The sequence below is a fragment of the Ascaphus truei genome, chromosome 7 (assembly GCF_040206685.1).
Source record: "Ascaphus truei isolate aAscTru1 chromosome 7, aAscTru1.hap1, whole genome shotgun sequence".
Classification (NCBI taxonomy): Eukaryota; Metazoa; Chordata; class Amphibia; order Anura; family Ascaphidae; genus Ascaphus; species Ascaphus truei.
In genome coordinates, this window is record NC_134489.1 from 32770170 (window position 1) to 32792656 (window position 22487).

At 45.5% G+C, this 22487-nt stretch overlaps 1 protein-coding gene across 6 annotated transcripts in view; it reads right to left on the reverse strand.

Annotated features, from left to right (window-relative positions):
- The window catches only part of LOC142498915 (C-reactive protein-like), a 28829-nt gene extending 7352 nt beyond the window's left edge, over positions 1-21477 (reverse strand). Inside the window, exons 1-3 of one of the 6 annotated variants that reach the window (XM_075607553.1) lie at positions 21333-21477; positions 14331-14497; positions 3237-3319 (exon numbers count right to left, since the gene is read on the reverse strand). In XM_075607553.1, coding sequence (XP_075463668.1) covers positions 3237-3300 — 64 coding nt within the window. In that variant the 5' untranslated portion in view covers positions 3301-3319; positions 14331-14497; positions 21333-21477. Of the gene's footprint in view, positions 1-3236; positions 3320-14330; positions 14516-16535; positions 16902-21332 lie in introns of those variants that run through there. The other 5 variants (XM_075607558.1, XM_075607557.1, XM_075607556.1 and 2 more) reach the window with 5 other exon arrangements.
- Positions 21478-22487: the final 1010 nt, after the last annotated feature.

Sequence of the window (22487 nt, forward strand, 5' to 3'; positions counted from 1 at the left end):
CTCTGTGAGGAGACCCAGTGAGAGAGACTGCTACAGGGAGACACAGTGAGAGAGACTGCTGCAGGGAGACACAGTGAGAGAGACTGCTGCAGGGAGACACAGTGAGAGAGACTGCTGCGGGGAGACACAGTGAGAGAGACTGCTGCGGGGAGACACAGTGAGAGAGACCTCTGTGAGGAGACACAGTGAGAGAGACTGCTGCAGGGAGATACAGTGAGAGAGACCTCTGTGAGGAGACCCAGTGAGAGAGACTGCTGCAGGGAGACCCAGTGAGAGAGACTGCTGCAGGGAGACACAGTGAGAGAGACCTCTGTGAGGAGACACAGTGAGAGAGACTGCTGCAGGGAGACACAGTGAGAGAGACCTCTGTGAGGAGACACCGTGAGAGAGACTGCTGCAGGGAGACACAGTGAGAGAGACTGCTGCAGGGAGCCACAGTGAGAGAGACTGCTGCAGGGAGACACAGTGAGAGAGACTGCTGCAGGGAGACACAGTGAGAGAGACTGCTGCAGGGAGACACAGTGAGAGAGACTGCTGCAGGGAGACACAGTGAGAGAGACTGCTGCAGGGAGACACAGTGAGAGAGACCTCTGTGAGAAGACAGTGAGAGAGACTGCTGCAGGGAGACACAGTGAGAGAGACTGCTGCAGGGAGACACAGTGAGAGAGACTTCTGTGAGAAGACAGTGAGAGAGACTGCTGCAGGGAGACACAGTGAGAGAGACTGCTGTGGGGAGACAGTGAGAGATACTGCTGCAGGGAGACACAGTGGGAGAGACTGCTGCAGGGAGACAGTGAGAGAGACTGCTATTGTGAGACAGAGTGAGAGAGACTGCTGCGGGGAGACAGTGAGAGAGACTGCTATGGGGAGACACAGAGAGAGAGACTGCTGCAGGGAGACACAGTGAGAGAGACTGCTGCAGGGAGACACAGTGGGAGAGACTGCTGCAGGGAGACAGTGAGAGAGACTGCTATTGTGAGACAGAGTGAGAGAGACTGCTGTGGGGAGACAGTGAGAGAGACTGCTATGGGGAGACACAGAGAGAGAGAGACTGCTATGGGGAGACACAGTGAGAGAGACTGCTGCGGGGAGACAGTGAGAGAGACTGCTATGGGGAGACACAGTGAGAGAGACTGCTATGGGGAGACACAGTGAGAGAGACTGCTATGGGGAGACACAATGAGAGAGACTGCTATGGGGAGACACAGTGAGAGAGACTGCTGTGGGGAGACAGTGAGAGAGACTGCTATGGGGAGACACAGTGAGAGAGACTGCTGTGGGCAGACAGTGAGAGAGACTGCTATGGGGAGACACAGTGAGAGAGACTGCTATGGGGAGACACAGTGAAAGAGACTGCTATGTGGAGACACAGTGAGAGAGACTGCTATGGGGAGACACAGTGAGAGAGACTGCTATGGGGAGACACAGTGAGAGAGACTGCTATGGGGAGACACAGTGAGAGAGACTGCTGCGGGGAGACACAGTGAGAGAGACCTCTGTGAGGAGACACAGTGAGAGAGACTGCTGCAGGGAGACACAGTGAGAGAGACCTCTGTGAGGAGACCCAGTAAGAGAGACTGCTGCAGGGAGACCCAGTGAGAGAGACAGCTGCAGGGAGACACAGTGAGAGAGACCTCTGTGAGAGAGACTGCTGCAGGGAGACACAGTGAGAGAGACCTCTGTGAGGAGACACCGTGAGAGAGACTGCTGCAGGGAGACACAGTGAGAGAGACTGCTGCAGGGAGCCACAGTGAAAGAGACTACTGCAGGGAGACACAGTGAGAGAGACTGCTGCAGGGAGACACAGTGAGAGAGACTGCTGCAGGGAGGCACAGTGAGAGAGACTGCTGCAGGGAGACTCAGTGAGAGAGACTGCTGCAGGGAGACACAGTGAGAGAGACTGCTGCAGGGAGACACAGTGAGAGAGACTGCTGCAGGGAGACACAGTGGGAGAGACTGCTGCAGGGAGACACAGTGAGAGAGACCTCTGTGAGAAGACAGTGAGAGAGACTGCTGCAGGGAGACACAGTGAGAGAGACTGCTGCAGGGAGACACAGTGAGAGAGACTTCTGTGAGAAGACAGTGAGAGAGACTGCTGCAGGGAGACACAGTGAGAGAGACTGCTGTGGGGAGACAGTGAGAGAGACTGCTGCAGGGAGACACAATGAGAGAGACTGCTGTGGGGAGACAGTGAGAGAGACTGCTGCAGGGAGACACAGTGGGAGAGACTGCTGCAGGGAGACAGTGAGAGAGACTGCTATTGTGAGACAGAGTGGGAGAGACTGCTGCGGGGAGACAGTGAGAGAGACTGCTATGGGGAGACACAGAGAGAGACTGCTGCAGGGAGACACAGTGAGAGAGACTGCTGCAGGGAGACACAGTGGGAGAGACTGCTGCAGGGAGACAGTGAGAGAGACTGCTATTGTGAGACAGAGTGAGAGAGACTGCTGCGGGGAGACAGTGAGAGAGACTGCTATGGGGAGACACAGTGAGAGAGACTGCTATGGGGAGACACAATGAGAGATACTGCTATGGGGAGACAGTGAGAGAGACTGCTGTGGGGAGACAGTGAGAGAGACTGCTATGGGGAGACACAGTGAGAGAGACTGCTGTGGGGAGACAGTGAGAGAGACTGCTATGGGGAGACACAGTGAGAGAGACTGCTATGGGGAGACACAGTGAGAGAGACTGCTATGGGGAGACACAGTGAGAGAGACTGCTATGGGGAGACACAGAGAGAGAGACTGCTATGGGGAGACACAGTGAGAGAGACTGCTGCGGGGAGACAGTCAGAGAGACTGCTATGGGGAGACACAGTGAGAGAGACTGCTGTGGGGAGACAGTGAGAGAGACTGCTATGGGGAGACACAGTGAGAGAGACTGCTATGGGGAGACACAGTGAAAGAGACTGCTATGGGGAGACACAGTGAGAGAGACTGCTATGGGGAGACACAGTGAGAGAGACAGCTGCGGGGAGACACAGTGAGAGAGACTGCTTCTCTCTGCGCAGCTCTTACAGACTGGTGGCTGGCTCGGTATGATTAACACTGCGGGTGTCCTATTTATAAACAGGGACCCCCGCCGTGGTAATCCTTCTGAGTAATGTACTGCCCTCCCGGCCGTGAGAGCTGTAGCCGCGATGCAACCACATTAGCCGCTCCAAATCGCGGTCACAGAGAGCGAAGTCTTGCTACATCTGAAATAAAGAAGAAGATAGATTTGGGATTTGAAGTTACCTGTCTGAGCTAGAACTCCAGAAACACCTGCAAGCAGGAGCAGCAAACCCAGCATCCTCCCCATGTCCTCGGAATAAAGAGACCTAGAATGGAAATACAAAGATTATTTGTCCTGCAGTGCGGCACACAGTTACATTTAAACACTAGATCTCTTAGCTTCTTTGTTTGTCAGTGGTTTTGAAGAGAGTTTGAGATTTACTCCAATAGATTTGGTTGTTTTATTATACAGTATGCTCAAATTTAATATTTCCTACACCAGTTTAAAGTTACATTTTTGTGTATCTTCTAAATGTTTTTGCTTTGTATATTTTGTGACACCACCGACTTGTGGGGTCACATTATCTTGCTTGTGCATCGTATATTTAATGTCACAAAGGAGCTAAGTTCAGTAAAAGCCAAACCATTACATTTAATATTCAATGACTCCATTTCCATAGGTTCAGTACCACAAGATTAGCGTAAAGCAGATGTGGTGCCTATATTTAGAAAGGGAGCTAGATCATCACAACCAGGGAATTGCAGGTCTGTAAGCCTGACATTAATAGTGGGGAAGCTACTTTAAGGTTTAGTACGGGATAATATTCAGGAATATCTAATGGTTAACAAAATTATTAGTATGATTTTAGTAATAATCAGCATGGATTAATGAAGTACAATGATATACACAGAACTTTACATGCATACTCACACATACACATACACACACAGCCCCACACATGTGAGCATACTGATATATATATATATATATATATAACACACACAAAGATGTAGCGCTAAGGTAGATTACTCCACTGCCAGTATCTGACGAAAATGGAGGAAAAACGCAGAGGCAGGAGCTGTAAGAGGATACCATTTCATCAGATGCACTCAGTGTATATCGGACTCCTCCACCCCTGTTGAAGACTCCCCATTCCTTGGGACTGCCTTTTTTATTAAATGTACCTATATCTTATACAGTTACATGCTATGGAGCCTGCGCTTCTTTTTGTCTCTAGTATATATATATATACACACCTCTAGCCATAAAACACATCCACACCGAGGGAAGGACTAGCACAGATAACATTCCAAGAGACACTGTTTTTAAGTATAACTTTTGCTTGCTTCATTCATTGTAAAATCGCCGGAAGAAGAGATCAGTGTATCTCGAAAGCTCGCACAAATAAAAGCATTTCGTTAGCCACAGAACAGTATCATCTATTTATTTTTTGATTATTGAAGCTCGGCTAACACGGTACTGATACCTCTACATGTGTGTATATATATATATATATATATATATATATATATATATATATATATATACTGTACAGTGTTCGACAAACCTATACATTTGCACGCCCCGGGCGAGTGGATTTAACATTGTGGCGAGCTCCTATTGGCCCCAGCAGCACACGTGGTACTAGGTGGCGAGTAGATTTTTTTGTTCGGCGAGAACATTTTTTGATGATTTGTCGACCACTGTGTATGTGTATATATATATATATATATAGTTATACGTTACCGTTCCAAGGATAGGTAAACAAGAGACAGCACTCAATGTTGAAAATCAAAGTGTATTAGTGAAAGCAAAAATACATCCAGAAACCCAACGTTTCGGTCCTACAGAATGGGACCTTCCTCAGGGGGAAGGTCCCATTCTGTAGGACCGAAACGTTGGGTTTCTGGATGTATTTTTGCTTTCACTAATACACTTTGATTTTCAACATTGAGTGCTGTCTCTTGTTTACCTATCCTTGGAACGGTAACGTATAACTACATTCTCTATATGGGACGTGCACCTGTGGCTTACCAGCACCTATTGGAGTGCCAACTGCCTTATCTGACTATATATATATATATATATATATATATATATATATATATATATATATGAACAACAAGAAAAGAAAGCGCCCGATCCTAGAGCAGCATGAAAAAATACAATTTAATAAAAATGAATATGAATAAAACCAACAAATGCGAACTCACAAACACAGGATAAATAAATGCATATAATGAGTATACTCATTCGCCAACCGCCCACGTTGTGCCTTGGATGGCGCGCCCTCTCTCTGTCTGGGTTTTCTCAGCTCTGCTGAACCGACATCCAGCAGGGGATACAGGAAAAAGCTCACCACAATGTGACCCGGAAGTCCTCCACAATGTTAGTGTATCCGGATATGAAGTCTGCAGTCCGTGACCCCGCGATGCAGGGGCTGATCAGAGAAGTCTCTCTGCACTCCCAAAGGCAGTCCGTAATGAGGTGGGCAGTGAGGATAGAGTCAAAATGTATATCACGGTGTGACAGCAGCTAAAAAACGCTCTTCTCTACGCGTTTCTTCACATAAAGTGATTTCATCAGGAGAAATCACTTTATGTGAAGAAACGCGTAGAGAAGAGCGTTTTTTAGCTGCTGTCACACCGTGATATACATTTTGACTCTATCATCACTGCCCACCTCATTACGGACTGCCTTTGGGAGTGCAGAGAGACTTCTCTGATCAGCCCCTGCATCGCGGGGTCACGGACTGCAGACCTCATATCCGGATACACTAACATTGTGGAGGACTTCCGGGTCACATTGTGGTGAGCTTTTTCCTGTATCCCCTGCTGGATGTCGGTTCAGCAGAGCTGAGAAAACCCAGACAGAGAGAGGGCGCGCCATCCAAGGCACAACGTGGGCGGTTGGCGAATGAGTATACTCATTATATGCATTTATTTATCCTGTGTTTGTGAGTTCGCATTTGTTGGTTTTATTCATATTCATTTTTATTAAATTGTATTTTTTCATGCTGCACTAGGATCGGGCGCTTTCTTTTCTTGTTGTTCACAGATTTCTGGGAGTTCGTTGGTCCTTAATGAGAGCAGCCAGATCCTAGCATGGACCCTTGGTTTGGTTGATATATTTTTACATTTTTCACATTTTTCATTTTTATTTTTATTTTTATCTTTGACACACTTAGTGTCATTTTTTCTGTATTTTTCCATTCATCATTCATTTAGTATCATTCAGGAGGGATTCATTAGTGCAGTAGTCATAACTACCAACACATGCCATTTTATTATATTTGTATTGTTCACTGGCATATATTTGTGTTTACAGCAGCTTTTTAAACATTGGCACTCAGCATTTTATTATAACATATTGCATGTATTTTTATTAGTGTGAGTCAATCATCCATAATACTGTTGCATTCACTTTTGCCATTCACCTTTGCTATATCCATTTAATACAATCATTTGGTAATTAGTCTGATTTTACACCTGAGGAGCGCAGTCTATTCTTTGTTTGTTATAATATATATATATATATATATATATATATATATATATATATATATATATATAAAAATATATATAAAAAAATATATATATATATATATATATATATATATATAAAAAAATATATATATATATATATATAATACTGAGTTAAGTTATGGTGAGTAAAAAAAGTGACAAAAACCCTCCACAGGAAAGCAAATATGCAAATATAGCTGTATGCTCATCTGCATGTCTTAGGCAGGTCTGCAACCCCACCTTTCCCCATTATCACCCAGCATACAGCACTTCCACTGCAGCAAGGGATTCTGGGAAATGACATGCAAATGAGCACACAGTGTCACTTTTTGCCTCAATAACCATTTTTAACATGGTTCCCTATAGGCTTAAGCTTGCTGCATGGTCACAGCTTTGAGCACAGCCAGGGTTAAGGTGTATACCCAGAAAACCACCCACAGACAGCTGTTTCGACCTTGATGGGTCTCATCAGTGTGGGGTTGATTTTACTGGGAATGCAAGAGAGGCTTATGGGATAGGCTAAACCATAATACTGAGTTAAGTTATGGTGAGTAAAAAAAGTGACAAAAACCCTCCACAGGAAAGCAAATATGCAAATATAGCTGTATGCTCATCTGCATGTCTTATGCAGGTCTGCAACCCCACCTTTCCCCATTATCACCCAGCATACAGCACTTCCACTGCAGCAAGGGATTCTGGGAATTTTCTGGGTATACACCTTAACCCTGGCTGTGCTCAAAGCTGTGACCATGCAGCAAGCTTAAGCCTATAGGGAACCATGTTAAAAATGGTTATTGAGGCAAAAAGTGACACTGTGTGCTCATTTGCATGTCATTTCCCAGAATCCCTTGCTGCAGTGGAAGTGCTGTATGCTGGGTGATAATGGGGAAAGGTGGGGTTGCAGACCTGCCTAAGACATGCAGATGAGCATACAGCTATATTTGCATATATATATATATATTGTGACAGAAACCAGGGGATGGTAATAAATTCCATATATAGGGCTCCCAGGATACTGAACAGTTTCTATCCTGTCTGGCCTGGGAGTGCAGCCTTATAATACATGCACTCCATCCCACAGTTTGGCAAGCGCTGGAACTGAGGGATGAGAGATCCAGACCAGAGTTTGTCTGGCTGCCTGATTTCTGTCACCTGTCATGCTAATTAGAAATCAGGTATGTAAGACTGATTTCCTGGTTGCTCTTGTCTCTTCTCCAGAGCCTGGAAGGCTGCTGAACACAGTGGGGAGAAGCCTCTTCCCCACACAGGTTCAATCGTTCTGTTCATTTGGCTAAGTCTGCAAAAGTACCTTGTTTTGTTGTTGGAAAGTGGAAAAGCCACTTCCACCCTGAGTTAGGGAAATCTAAGTTAAGTTATCGCTCAGGTGAGCAGCTTTTGTTTTGATGTGTTTTGTTGTATGCACTGTGGCAGTCTCAGTGCCTGGGACTGAATAAACCAGGCCCAGCCTGTTTAAAGGAACAGTACGTGACGCCTCCTCATTTTAACCTACCCTAAAAGACCGTGTTCTAACCGTCCCGGACAAGCGGCGGAGCCCCGGAGTAAGCTGTTTGTCACATATGGTGGAGAATGCGGGCAGAACACTAAAAGGTCTGGGGGTTAAAGAACTTTAAAGAAAAAAAAAAAAAAAAAAAAAGTTTTTTTTTCTCTCTCTCCAAACAAGATGGAAGACGTGGTGAGTGCGCTGGTACGCAATGTCACTGTCCAGAAAGACGCGAATGAAGCTCAGCAACAGGCGAGTGAAACCCAGCGACAGCTGTTAATAGCCCAGCAAGAGACTAATACAAACCAGCAAGAGACAAACCGCTTGCTGAGAGAGGAGCAACAGCGGTTCGCTCAGGGCTTGCAGCAGGAACTCGAGATCCTGAGGGAGACTATCAGTAACCTTCCACTGGCAGCGGTAGCCCCAGTTCCGAAAATGACCAGGGCAAGCCACTACCTTCAGAAGATGGGACCCTCGGATGATGTGGAAGCCTATCTTCTCACGTTTGAACGCACGGCACAGAGAGAGGGATGGCCAGAAGCTGAGTGGGCTGGTCTAATCGCACCCTTCCTAAGCGGCGAACCCCAGAAGGCTTACTTTGATCTAGAGCCAGCCGAAGCTAACGTCTATGCAAAATTGAAGTTCGAGATCCTCGCCCGCCTCGGCGTAACCACGGCTGTTCGCGCCCAAAGGTTTCACGCATGGTCCTTCACGATGGATAAAGCCACCCGAAGCCAGATGTATGACCTCATCCACCTCGCCCGGAAGTGGCTACAACCCGAGATCAACTCAGCAAGCCACATCGTGGAACGGTTGGTCATGGACCAGTTCTTGAGGAAACTTCCCTCTGCCTTACGCCGTTGGGTCAGTCGGAGTGACCCCCACAATGCGGATGAGCTTGTGGCCCTCGTAGAAAGGTACAATGCAGCAGAAGAGCACCTGCAACCCACAGTCGTGGAGCAACCCCACTACCCGAGGTTCCAGGACTCTTCCAGAGACGGTAAAAGGGTACCGGGGTTAAGGGGAGCTGAGGAGCGGCGACCACCTTCACGCAGCACCAGCAACAGTGGTTCGCACACTAAGGGCAATAGCCAACATGGGGAGCCGGGAAAAGGCTCTAAGTGGGACACAGACTATGTACCTAAATGTGTAAATTGTCATGAGAGGGGCCACACAGCAAAAATCTGCCCACTAAATGATGAGCCCATGCAATGCAACAGCGTGGAATCTTATTCGCTGTTGTCCCAATGTATGCGCCCTAGCCCAGAGGACCCCTTGAATAACCATCTGTGGGCATTTGTAAAGGTTAATGGTAAGAGGGTTCGGGCACTTCTGGACTCTGGGAGCATGGTCACACTAGTGTCCGAATACCTCTTGCCCATTAAGAAGAAACAGGGAAACAGTTCACAAAGAATGGCAATTTGTTGTATACATGGGGATAATCATGAATATTCCACTGTTGATGTTTTTTTTGAAACAGAGTTTGGTTCTTTAGATTTCAAGGTGGGTATTGTACCCAAACTGGCACATGATGTGTTAATAGGGACCGACTTTCCCCATTTTCTAAAAATGTGGTCCCCCGCTCAGAATAGCGCCCAGAGTTCAATAGCGGACCATAACGAAGTATTAGAAGAAATAAATCCTTTCCCGTTTTCAGAAATGGAGGTTGACGAGGGCCCAAATAAGAAGGGGGAAAAGGAGGAGTGCTGTAAAATTCCCTTCCCCATCACTACTTTGGTAGGGAATACCCCAAATCAAGATGTTGATCAGACACTTACCACCCCAGAACCGGATAAGACCCTCGCTGACCTAGAGGTCAGTCCTGGGAGTTTTAAGAAGGCCCAGTGGGAGGACCCCACGTTAGCGGTAGCAAGGGGAAATATACGGGACCTGAATAGTACTCCTGGCCAACCAGATAGGTCACTTGCTTACCCCTACTTCGAGGTAGAGAACGACCTAGTATATCGGGTTGATAAAAGGAAATCAGTTACAACTAAACAATTGTTGGTACCACGGACATTCCGTAACGTAGTATTACACCTCGCACATACAGCAGCGGCAGCTCTTATTCGAGCAAAAGCCGCTGGCTGTATGTGGCTGGGAAGCGGGTAGCCGCGGCGCGTGGCGGCGCACTGTGACGTCACAGTCACAAGCGCGCCCGGCTTCCCCGTCTTCCCTGGCTTCCCCAGGCTTCCCCGACACCCCTGGAGATCAAATCAAGGTAAGCGGGGGTGCGGGGAAGCAGAGGGGCAGAGCAGAAGCCGGGCTCGGGGTCCGGAAGCATAGTAAATTGCGCGCGAGTTGGAGGGGGGGTGCGTGGGGGAAACGCGGCGGCGCGCGGTTATTACTGGCGGCAGCTGGGGTAGATCCCGGCATGCCGCCGGCATTTAGTGCGATAAAGTATGTCGCTACTGTAGTCATCCATTGGGGGGACACCTAGGGGTGGAAAAGACAAAGGAAAAGGTTCTCCGAAGCTTCTATTGGCCTGGGGTTCTGGCAGAAATTACGAATTATTGTTCCTCATGCCCAGCATGTCAGATCACCGCCCCGTTCAAGGCGTACCGCAGCCCATTGGTACCCCTTCCCATAATAGAGGTACCATTTGACCGGATTGCTATGGATCTAGTAGGACCCCTAATAAAGTCTGCTAGGGGACATCAGCATATATTGGTAATATTAGATTATGCTACCCGATATCCGGAGGCAGTTCCCCTACGTAGCACCTCTGCCAAAAACATAGCAAAAGAGTTGGTAGTTCTGTTTTCCCGGGTTGGAATTCCTAAAGAGATTCTATCTGACCAGGGAACACCATTTATGTCCCAAGTAACAAAAGAGTTATGTAAACTCCTAAAAATCAAGCATCTCAGAACCTCAGTCTATCATCCACAAACAGATGGTTTAGTGGAAAGGTTCAATAAAACCTTAAAGAGCATGTTACGGCGGGCGGTCGATAAAGATGGGAAAAACTGGGATTGTTTGTTACCGTACCTGTTATTTGCCATTAGGGAAGTTCCCCAATCATCCACAGGCTTCTCCCCGTTTGAACTATTGTATGGCCGACACCCAAGGGGCTTACGGGATATAGCCAAAGAGACTTGGGAACACGAGGTTACCCCTTACAGAAGTGTAATAGAGCATGTTGCCCAGATGCAGGACCGCATTGCTGCAGTCCTACCCATAGTGAGGGAACACATGGAGAAAGCTCAAGAAGCACAGAGGAATACGTATAATAAGGGTTCTAGGGTCAGAATTTTTTTCCAGGTGATAGGGTACTAGTTCTGGTTCCCACCGTGGAAAGTAAATTCCTTGCTAAATGGCATGGGCCATATGAGGTCTTGGAAAGAGTGGGAGAAGTAAATTATAAGGTAAGACAGCCAGGTAGGAGGAAACCTGAGCAAATTTACCATATAAACCTACTCAAGCCCTGGAAAGATAGAGAAGTCTTGTCAACCCTAGTAACCCCAGGTCCGTCAGAGAGTCAAGAAACTGACCCAGAGGTTAGCATAGCTGAAACCCTGTCCGTTCATCAGAAACAAGAGGTTCAGAATTTAGTGAGAAGAAACAAAGAAATCTTCTCTACACAGCCAGGTAGAACTAGCGTAATTGAACATGACCTAGTCTCTGAACCGGGGGTCCGAGTTAACCTTAAACCGTACCGAATCCCAGAGGCCAAAAGAGAGGCTATAAGTTTAGAGGTTAAAAAATGCTAAAACTAGGCGTAATTGAGGAATCCCAAAGTGGGTGGAACAGCCCTATAGTCTTAGTCCCAAAGCCAGATGGTACAACAAGGTTTTGTAATGACTACCGGAAACTAAACGCGGTGTCAAAATTTGATACTTATCCTATGCCCAGGGTAGATGAACTTGTAGAGAGACTGGGCAAAGCCCGATATCTCACAACCCTAGACCTAACAAAAGGGTACTGGCAGGTTCCCCTCACAGAAAGGGCAAAAGAAAAGACAGCCTTCTCAACCCCAGATGGCCTCTTTCAGTATAGGGTGCTGCCTTTTGGCTTACATGGAGCTCCCGCCACATTCCAAAGAATGATGGATAAAATTTTACAACCACATGCTCGGTATGCTGCTGCCTACCTGGATGATGTGGTAATCCATAGTGAAGATTGGCAATCCCACCTTCCAAAGGTCCAAGCTGTGCTCGACGCAGTTCGGTCTGCTGGACTAACTGCTAACCCCGCTAAATGCACCATTGGTCTGGAGGAGGCCAAGTATCTGGGGTATTCTATTGGCAGAGGTTTACTCAAACCCCAAACACTCAAAGTGGAGGCGATACAAGGTTGGCCAAGGCCAGTTACAAAAAAACAAGTATGGACCTTTTTGGGGCTAATTGGGTACTATAGAAGGTTTATTCCCAATTTTGCAACTAAGGCAACCCCACTAACCGACCTCACAAAAGCAAGAGGACCGCTTATGGTAAAGTGGTCCCCCGAAACCGAACAGGCCTTTAGAAGCCTGAAAGAAGCTCTCTGTGCCCAACCAGTGTTGGTCACACCTGACTTCTCCAAAGAGTTCGTAGTCCAAACCGACGCATCTGAGGTAGGGCTGGGGGCGGTACTCTCCCAGGAGTCTCAAGGTGAGGAACACCCCATCCTTTATTTAAGTAGGAAACTAAATCCCCAGGAGAAGAATTACTCCATAGTAGAGAAAGAGTGTCTCGCAATAAAGTGGGCTGTAGAGACGCTCAAATACTACCTGTTGGGGAGAAAATTCCGGTTGGTCACAGATCATGCACCCCTTACCTGGATGTGTCAAAACAGGGAGAAGAATGCTAGAGTGACCAGGTGGTTCCTAAGCCTACAACCCTTTAAATTTTCTGTGGAACACAGGTCAGGGCACAAACATGGCAATGCTGACGGGTTGTCAAGGATGCACTCCCTAATATCCATGGTCGCTCATCCCTCGGGGTCTGAGCTGGGGGGGAGGATATGTGACAGAAACCAGGGGATGGTAATAAATTCCATATATAGGGCTCCCAGGATACTGAACAGTTTCTATCCTGTCTGGCCTGGGAGTGCAGCCTTATAATACATGCACTCCATCCCACAGTTTGGCAAGCGCTGGAACTGAGGGATGAGAGATCCAGACCAGAGTTTGTCTGGCTGCCTGATTTCTGTCACCTGTCATGCTAATTAGAAATCAGGTATGTAAGACTGATTTCCTGGTTGCTCTTGTCTCTTCTCCAGAGCCTGGAAGGCTGCTGAACACAGTGGGGAGAAGCCTCTTCCCCACACAGGTTCAATCGTTCTGTTCATTTGGCTAAGTCTGCAAAAGTACCTTGTTTTGTTGTTGGAAAGTGGAAAAGCCACTTCCACCCTGAGTTAGGGAAATCTAAGTTAAGTTATCGCTCAGGTGAGCAGCTTTTGTTTTGATGTGTTTTGTTGTATGCACTGTGGCAGTCTCAGTGCCTGGGACTGAATAAACCAGGCCCAGCCTGTTTAAAGGAACAGTACGTGACGCCTCCTCATTTTAACCTACCCTAAAAGACCGTGTTCTAACCGTCCCGGACAAGCGGCGGAGCCCCGGAGTAAGCTGTTTGTCACAATATATATACTACTGATACTGTAAGCCTGGGCTTTTTTGCTTATAATGGCATGTGGAAAGAGGCATATTCACTGTGTGTTACTTGGTGTCAAAGTATCATGGTAGGGCCAGATTCTCTAAGCTCTGCCAATCCATTCTATCTGACACAGAAGCCCCATTCCCTTACTGTACATTGACTTCAATGGGGCTTCCATGCCTGATCGCAAGGAAAGGCAATGTTGGAGCTTAGAGAATCTCTCTGTTAGCCTCTATTTTGCCCTGCGTGCATCAGAGATTTGCTGAGCCAGAGAAGCTTGGCAATGCTTGTGCAATAATGCAGGGGCTCTCAACTCCAGTCTTCCAGACCCCCAACAGGTCAGTTTTCTAGGCTATCCCAGCTTCAGCACATGTGGCTCAATCAGTGGCTCAGTCTTTAACTGAGCCACTGATTGAACCACCTGTGCTGAAGCTGAGATATCAAAGGAACCTAACCTGTTGGGGACGATCTTGAGTACTGGAGTTGAGAACCCCGGTTATAATGGAATGTAGAGGTTTAATTATATAACCCCTTCACTGCTGGAGGGACCAGCCCTGCATTGCACTGAAGTTGTAATCAGTAAAGACTTATAGCAGTTTACTAAGTAACCTGTGATAGGGCCCCAAAGGGAGTTTCTATGTGATAGGGCCCCAATCTGCATTATCACAATATAATACATAACCCCAATCACATCCTTTACAGTCAATTACGCCTGGAATTGTATAATAGAAGGTTTACCTTAGTCTGTCTCAGAACTGCAAAAGAAGCCCGTTCCCTCTTGTTCTCTTCCAGTTATTGTCTTGAGTGGATGAGAGGTACCGTATTTTGCTGTAATATTTATAGGAATGTGAAGCTTGGACTTTCGCCAATCGGGGTGGCAAGTGAAGGAACATGATTTGTTACATCTGTTGACACAGAGTGAGCTAATAAAACAAGACAATACATATCATGCACCCAGCTGACCAATGCCAAGCAACTATACTTTAATGATCATATGGTCCCCCCTTTGGTAACAACCTCCATCACCCCACGGAGGAGACACACAGCCTAAGAATTTGCCTGCGCTATACCTGCAAAATTGCACATAGGCATGTTTGCCCTGGTGCACAAATGTCCCATCAACCCATTGTTTAGACTTTAATATCCTTACTTGACTAGACCTTTTATTTGATTACGTGACTATGGAAGGGAGAAGGAGGTGGCCATTGGTCAATGTCCCTTATATGGGGCGACATACTATGCTGTCATCTGTCACTACTTAATGGTTGTATGGCCACCATTTTCCCTTCCCCTTTAGAAGCCACCTCCAGCACCCAATGAAGGAGACAAACAGTGTTTGGATTTGGCAAACATTAGATCACAGTTTTATTGAAAAACATATACCAGTAAAACCAGCCAGCCCAATATTTTCAAGAATTGTTATCTTCAATTTAGGTGATGGATTGGAAAGTGTACCTCTGGCCACGTTACTTTTATCCGCCTAGATCATATACAGCAAGTTTCAACATTTTTCTGTAACCAAACCATTCCCACCGACCTGCAGTAGCACAACGTCAGCTACTAGTATACCTACTTTTGTTTGGATTTTAATTAATTCAGGCAGTAGCCTCTTACAGGATAGCCCTTTAAGGCCAAACCAAGGCCAAACCAACGCCGGATTGTACTTTTATGATCAAAACCCAGCTGCATTCTGTGGCTTCTAACTTTTGCCCGTTCCCTAGCCCAGTGGATAATGGAATGTTCAACTAATCACGCCTTTTAGTGTATTTCCTCCGGGGATGAGAGGTGATGTATGAGACTAAATGATCCCGGCACTTTCTTCAGAACTACCCCCAGCAGAAGTATTCTTATCCCCGGTATCAGGGAAGCAGAAAACGGGTCTGCCATTCTGCCCACCCCCACTTCCTATCTTAATCGACAAATTGTTGTAAAAGCTATTTTCAGTTATAAGGACAGTGCGAGCACATGAACGCAGCTGCTCTAGCTGAATCCTGCTTGCTCAACACAGCTGTACTGATTCCTGGGGCTTGTGATTTTTTTATTGATTGTTTTATTGACTTACTGATTGATTGATTGATTGCACTGTTTGTTATGTAACACAATTTTGTTTCATTGACTTACTGATTGATTAATTGCTCTGTTTGTTATGTAACACACCTGTGTATGGGTATATATGTCTAACACGATCACTATGTCTGTGCACTCCCTTGAGAAAGGTCCCTCTGTGAGGACCGAAACGTTGGTGTGTGTGCCACGTACTTCAATACAGTGCTTTGAACTACTACAGTACCTTTATGTGCTGTCTCGCTTTTCCTGCACAGCTGTCCAGTAAAAACACTCTATCTATCTATCTATCTATCTATCTATCTATCTATCTATCTATCTATCTATATATATGTATATATACAGCTCAACCCCGTTATAGCGCGATCCGTTACAACGCGAATCCGCTTATAACGCGATGCAAGCGTGGCTCCCAATTTTCGTATTTATGAATACTTTACAGCACGATTATTGGTATCTTAAATACTTTATTGTACAATGCATACAATTGTACATTATTTCTAACACGATCCGCTTATAGCGCGATGTGATTCTTTGGACCCCAAGCACAGAGTTATAAGGGGGTTGAGCTGTATATATATATTTAGAGTGGATAAGGTAAACTCCCTTAATTGGGTGCTCCATATACCTCCAGTGCTACCATATGTAGGCGTAAAGTAATAACATTTAGAGCAGGGTTACCATCCTCCTTTGCAATGACACCAGCAACTCAAATCCATGAAGAGAGAAAAGAAACAATATAGCAACCACAGTCCATTCAATGAGGGGAGAAAGCCATCTAACCTATCCGGTGAGTATAAAACTCCACCCGGCGGTCCCTCTGTGGGTGGGCTAATAATAATCTCCCGTAGTCTCAAAAATGTAGCAATGTGTACTCACTCTTCCAATCTGTGCTCTGCTGCGCTTCCCTCGCTGGAATTAGCTGGATGGCCCCTGCTCCGTTGCGTGCCTCAGTCCCAATGGTAAGACAGTGAATAGTGGAGTAATCGGACGAGCACTGCTGTATGAATAGGCGGGAGGCAAGGTGCTGTAAAAAATAACTTTATTCCGGCATGCTAGCCAAATTTAAAAACACATGAGGAGGATCCTCTGACGCGTTTCGTCCTTATGGGACTTTATCGAAGAGTGATCTAAGGTAACCGGACCTCGCTATATATAACCCCTCCTCCCGTGCGCCGGTACATGGCTCCTCCCCTCAGTCTCTGCTGTTTAACAGCTGATAAATAAGTGGTGGCAAATGAGGGTGAGTCGCCGCGCATCCGCGCACACTGAGCAGGCAACCAATAAATGAAAAAGCATTAAGCATCAAGTATACCCTCCCCTGTGTGCCCCTTGTTTATACACACATAAACTTAAGTGAGCACATATATTATGCAACACATTGGTTACTTCGTTTAGGCACACAATGTCAGTACACAGATACAATGTTCAGAGCAAAAACATTACAACTATCAGCGAGTCCGGTTTTAACCTTTCAAACTGACACAAACATACAGTAAAACACACATGATATACTATTAACCAAGACATATATTACATATATTGTGAGTCCATTCCAACAATGATTGAACTTTCAAGTATGCAAAAGAGGTTTAAACCCCTATATCTATATCCTAACCTAAACGATCATGTAATGATAAAAAAATTACAGTGAAAACTAATAATAAACAAATTATAAATATACACAAAAGAAAAACAGATTTAGAAAAAATTCCTAGGTTAAAATAAACACCCATGTGGGAGTAAAAAAGAATTTATATATATATATATATATATATATATATATATATATATATATATATATATATATATATATATATATATATATCATTTGCAAAAAACCCTGATTAAAAAAGAGGAGATATCAGGGTTGACTATAAGGTCACTCAGTATGTATTCATGCAGGTAATTTTCTCATGTTATTTTTCATATCATAATTTGTAGAATATATACCATTTTGTATGAGATTTGAGGCATACATCAATGTCATTATATACGTCATATTAAGCCATAGTTATAGACCTAACGGTCAAATTACTTTGGAAGACAAATACAAGTAAACAATTTTAACAAGACTGTACAATATACTTAAGGATTTGTTTTTAGAGTATTGAAATACAGACATAATATAGACCCCTGAGCGAACAAAAACAGCCATACAAATGAGACGCATTTTACTAACGAATTCAACTCTTTGATCTTACAAATTTATAGGAAATGGGCCAATTCCCAATCCACATTTATTCCGTGTGGATGGAGACTGTCCATGCAAAAAATCCAGGACATTTCACGTTTATTTAGGGTATTCAATCTGTCTCCCCCCCCCCCTTGCTACTACTGGTATACAGTATGCTCCAGTCCTGAGAAGGAGAAACTATCAATTCCTCCCATAGGGCAAGTAGAGAAGTGTCTCGATACTGGATGCAATGTATCCATTTTTTTAATTAAACGAACATGTTCTTGAATCCTTTGTTTTAGGGGCCTGATGGTCCGCCCAATATATACTTTATTGCATCCACATCTTAGTATGTAAATTACGTAACTAGTGTTACAGTTGATAAATGTTTGTAGGGTCTTACGTGTCTTAGGTTTGGAGCATTCTATATTTTTTATTGTCTTAGCAAAGCGACAAATACTGCAATGGCCACATGGAAAAAAGCCTTTCGGTATATTTATTATACCCGTAGTTTGTTGGGAAGAAAACAAACTGGGTGACACATAAGATGCCAAAGATTTTGCTTTATGAAAAACAAATTTCGGTCTTTTATCCGTTATTACTTTCAAGTCTACATCTAATTTCAATGTGTCCCAATGTTTAAAAATAATTGACCGTATAGCTTTAGATTGTCCGCTCTGTTGAGTAATAAAGAGGGGTAATGGTGTTGTACCCTTTCTACCCCACTGTCCTTTTTTGGAGAGGTTCATAGATAGAAGATATTTTCTCTCCATAGATTTCACCAAACATAATGTATCTCTAAGGTCTTTTTCCTTATACCCCCTATCTTGGAATCTGGTGATAAGTTTTTGGGCCTGTATGTCAAAGCTTTCTTCTGTAGAGCATAACCGTTTTAGACGTAACAATTGGCCCTTAGGGATGATCGTTTAGGTTAGGATATAGATATAGGGGTTTAAACCTATTTTGCATACTTGAAAGTTCATTCATTGTTTGAATGGACTCACAATATATGTAATATATGTCTTGGTTAATAGTATATCATGTGTGTTTTACTCTATGTTTGTGTCAGTTTGAAAGGTTAAAACCGGACTCGCTGATAGTTGTAATGTTTTTGCTCTGAACATTGTATCTGTGTACCGACATTGTGTGCCTAAACGAAGTAACCAATGTGTTGCATAATATATGTGCTCACTTAAGTTTATGTGTGTATAAACAAGGGGCACACAGGGGAGAGTATACGTGATGCTTAATGCTTTTTCATTTATTGGTTGCCTGATCAGTGTGCGCGGATGCGCGGCGACTCACCCTCATTTGCCACCACTTATTTATCAGCTGTTAAACAGCAGAGACTGAGGGGAGGAGCCATGTACCGGCGCACGGGAGGAGGGTTATATATAGCGAGGTCCGGTTACCTTAGATCAGCGGTGCTCAAACTGGGGGGCGCGCCCCCCTGGGGGGGCGCAAGATTGTTTAGGGGGGGCGCAGGAAGCAGCGGCGATTTTGCCAGGAGCAGAGGGAAAAAAGCCGTCTGCAGCTGCAATTTTTCTTTTGGCCATTAGGTGGCGCTGCGCTGTGCTACAGTACACAGCAGCATCTCGTTGCTTCCTGCATCAGCGACATGGGGAGAGGGGGTGAGTGAGACTGGCACATGGGGTGAGTGAGACTGGCACATGGGGGGAGTGAGACTGGGACATGGGGGGAGTGAGACTGGGACATGGGGGGGAGTGAGACTGGGACATGGGGGGGTGAGACTGGGACATGGGGGGAAGTGAGACTGGGACATGGGGGGGAGTGAGACTGGGAATGGGGGGGAGTGAGACTGGGACATGGGGGGGAGTGAGACTGGGACATGGGGGGGGAGTGAGACTGGCACATGGGGGGGGAGTGAGACTGGGACATGGGGGGGAGTGAGACTGGGACATGGGGGGGGAGTGAGACTGGCACATGGGGGGGAGTGAGACTGGCACATGGGGGGGGGAGTGAGACTGGCACATGGGGGGGGAGTGAGACTGGGACATGGGGGGGGAGTGAGACTGGGACATGGGGGGAGTGAGATCGGGACATGGGGGGGGAGTGAGACTGGGACATGGGGGGGTGGGAGAGTGAGACTGGGACATGGGGGAGTGAGTGTGAGACTGGGACATGGGGGAGTGAGTGTGAGACTGAGGCATGGGGAGGGTGTGAGTGACATGAGGGGGGTGAGAGTGTGAGATGGGGAGGGGGGTGAGAGTGAGTGTGACATGGGGAGGGGGGGGTGAAAGAGCTACATGGGGATGGGGATGAGAGAGACATTGGTGGGAGGGAGGGAGACACTGGCAGGAGGAAGAGAGACACACAATGGCTGGAGGGAGAGTGTGAGAGAGACACCGGGTGGAGGGAGAAACAATAGCTGGTTGGAGAGTGCAAGAGAGACACTGGGGGGAGGGAGAGGCAATGGCTGGAAGGAGAGTGAGAGACAATGGAGGGAGGGAGACACTAGGGGGAGGGAGAAAGAGAGAGACACACAGGGGGAGGGAAAGAGAGTGGGGGGAGACACTGAGGGGAGGGATAGAGAGGGACTGGAGGGGGAGTGTGAAATACAGGGAGTTGGAGAGACTGGAAGAGGAGTGTGAGACTGGAAGAGGGGAGAGAGTGAGAGACAATGGGGGGAGGGAGAAAGAGACACACACTGGGGGGAGACACTGAGGGGAGGAATAGAGAGGGACTGGAGGGGGAGTGAGAAATACAGGGAGAGACTGGAAGAGGTTAGAGAGGTCCTGAGGTGTTCTAATGTGGCGGGAAGAGAGAGATTAATAATACAGCAGAAATGGGAACGCTATTAGACAAATATTATAATATTTATTTTTAAGTTATGTAATTTGTGCTATAAATACTTTTTTTGTAGACGCGTGGCGGGGGCGTTACAAAGCTGGTTCGCACTGACGTCATGCACTGCACATGGACTGACGTCATGTGATTTTGATTACATCAGGCAGGGGGGGCCCGAGAAATTTCATGGATGAAAAGGGGGGCTCGGCATAAAAAGTTTGCTCACCCCTGCCTTAGATCACTCTTCGATAAAGTCCCATAAGGACGAAACGCGTCAGAGGATCCTCCTCATGTGTTTTTAAATTTGGCTAGCATGCCGGAATAAAGTTAGTTTTACAGCACCTTGCCTCCCGCCTATTCATACAGCAGTGCTTGTCTGATTACTCCACAATATATATATTTATATAATACAACAAATTGTGGATTAGAGAGTCTTGATCAGTGCATCAAAAAAACCTAACAACTTTGAATATTGGGGCATGGACAGTTTGTGCTGCCTCAAGCAAATATTTGCTGTGTTGAAATTTAAAAACTGGTGATGCCAGACCTAGATGATATAGTCAAAGTATCAGCAAGAATGGAACTCCTATTGTAGATAGACACAGGTCCCACAATGTGGCCCGTAGAGCTGTCGGTGCTAGGAGTAAATTGTACCTTAACACAAAGTATCAAGGAAGATAGAGGTTACTCACAGTCTTCACGAAGAGTCTGCGAGGCTCTGGCGTCTTTGGCATTGGCGTGCACGCGTCAGTGGGAGTCAGGAAACAGGAAGGACCTCCCGTGGGGGAAGAAAGCAGCAATGCACAACCGAAAAAATGGACAGTGGCAGGATCTCGTACAAAAATGTATTCTCTACCTTGGCAGTACAATAAAAACATCCTTCAGGAACAGGAGCACTCCAGCGCGTTTCATGCAACCTGCGCTTTGTCGAAGAGTAACTATGCTCATGCTGAGCATATATATATCAGTCCTGATGCCATTTGCTGATGCCCCCTGTGCATAACTAGTCAAGCCGTGATATGTGGAGTGACACCGGTGGCAAGAGGATCTGCTACAATAACAATAATACATATGGCTTGTTTAAAACAATAAAAAATTATTAAAGACAACAACACAAAAACAAGACCAAAATTATTATTAGACATAATCTAAGACGTCTGAATACATAATAGAGGAATAAATGATAAATACATACAGTAAGTGCAATATAGGTGCAATTGTTGAAAATACTGTAGTTGAATTATATAATATAAAGTATACATTACATGTAATCGAATTAAGTGCCCACCGCAACAAATGAATTTGTATATACAGGCATACCCCGCATTAACGTACACAATGGGTCCAGAGCATGTATGTAAAGCGAAAATGTACTTAAAGTGAAGCACTACCTTTTTTCCCATAAACAACAAAACAGGTAGCGCTAACCGCAATGTGTATGGTGTAGTAACTATTACCTTGTATATTAAATGAAACTATACATAAGGGGCTGCCTAGGACACAAAGCCTGACCCCCTGGTCAGGAAAACAGTATGGACAGGGAATAGTTCCGTGGGCGCCTATAAACTTTACCACTATAAAGGATATACGAAAACCAAGCCTGTTGGTTGTGAAGAATGTTGATCCTCACGGTGGGCTTGAAAACAAAGAGAAAGCACAACACATAGCGTAATACTGTTGAAACATTAAACAAACAACATATAAGACAACATATAACAGCTGAAAACTGAAATGGTATTTTTAGGACAATAAAATCATTTAATAACAATTAATATTTAATATAATGCACAATTTGCATGGACATGCAAATTGTGCATTATATTAAATATTAATTGTTATTAAATGAT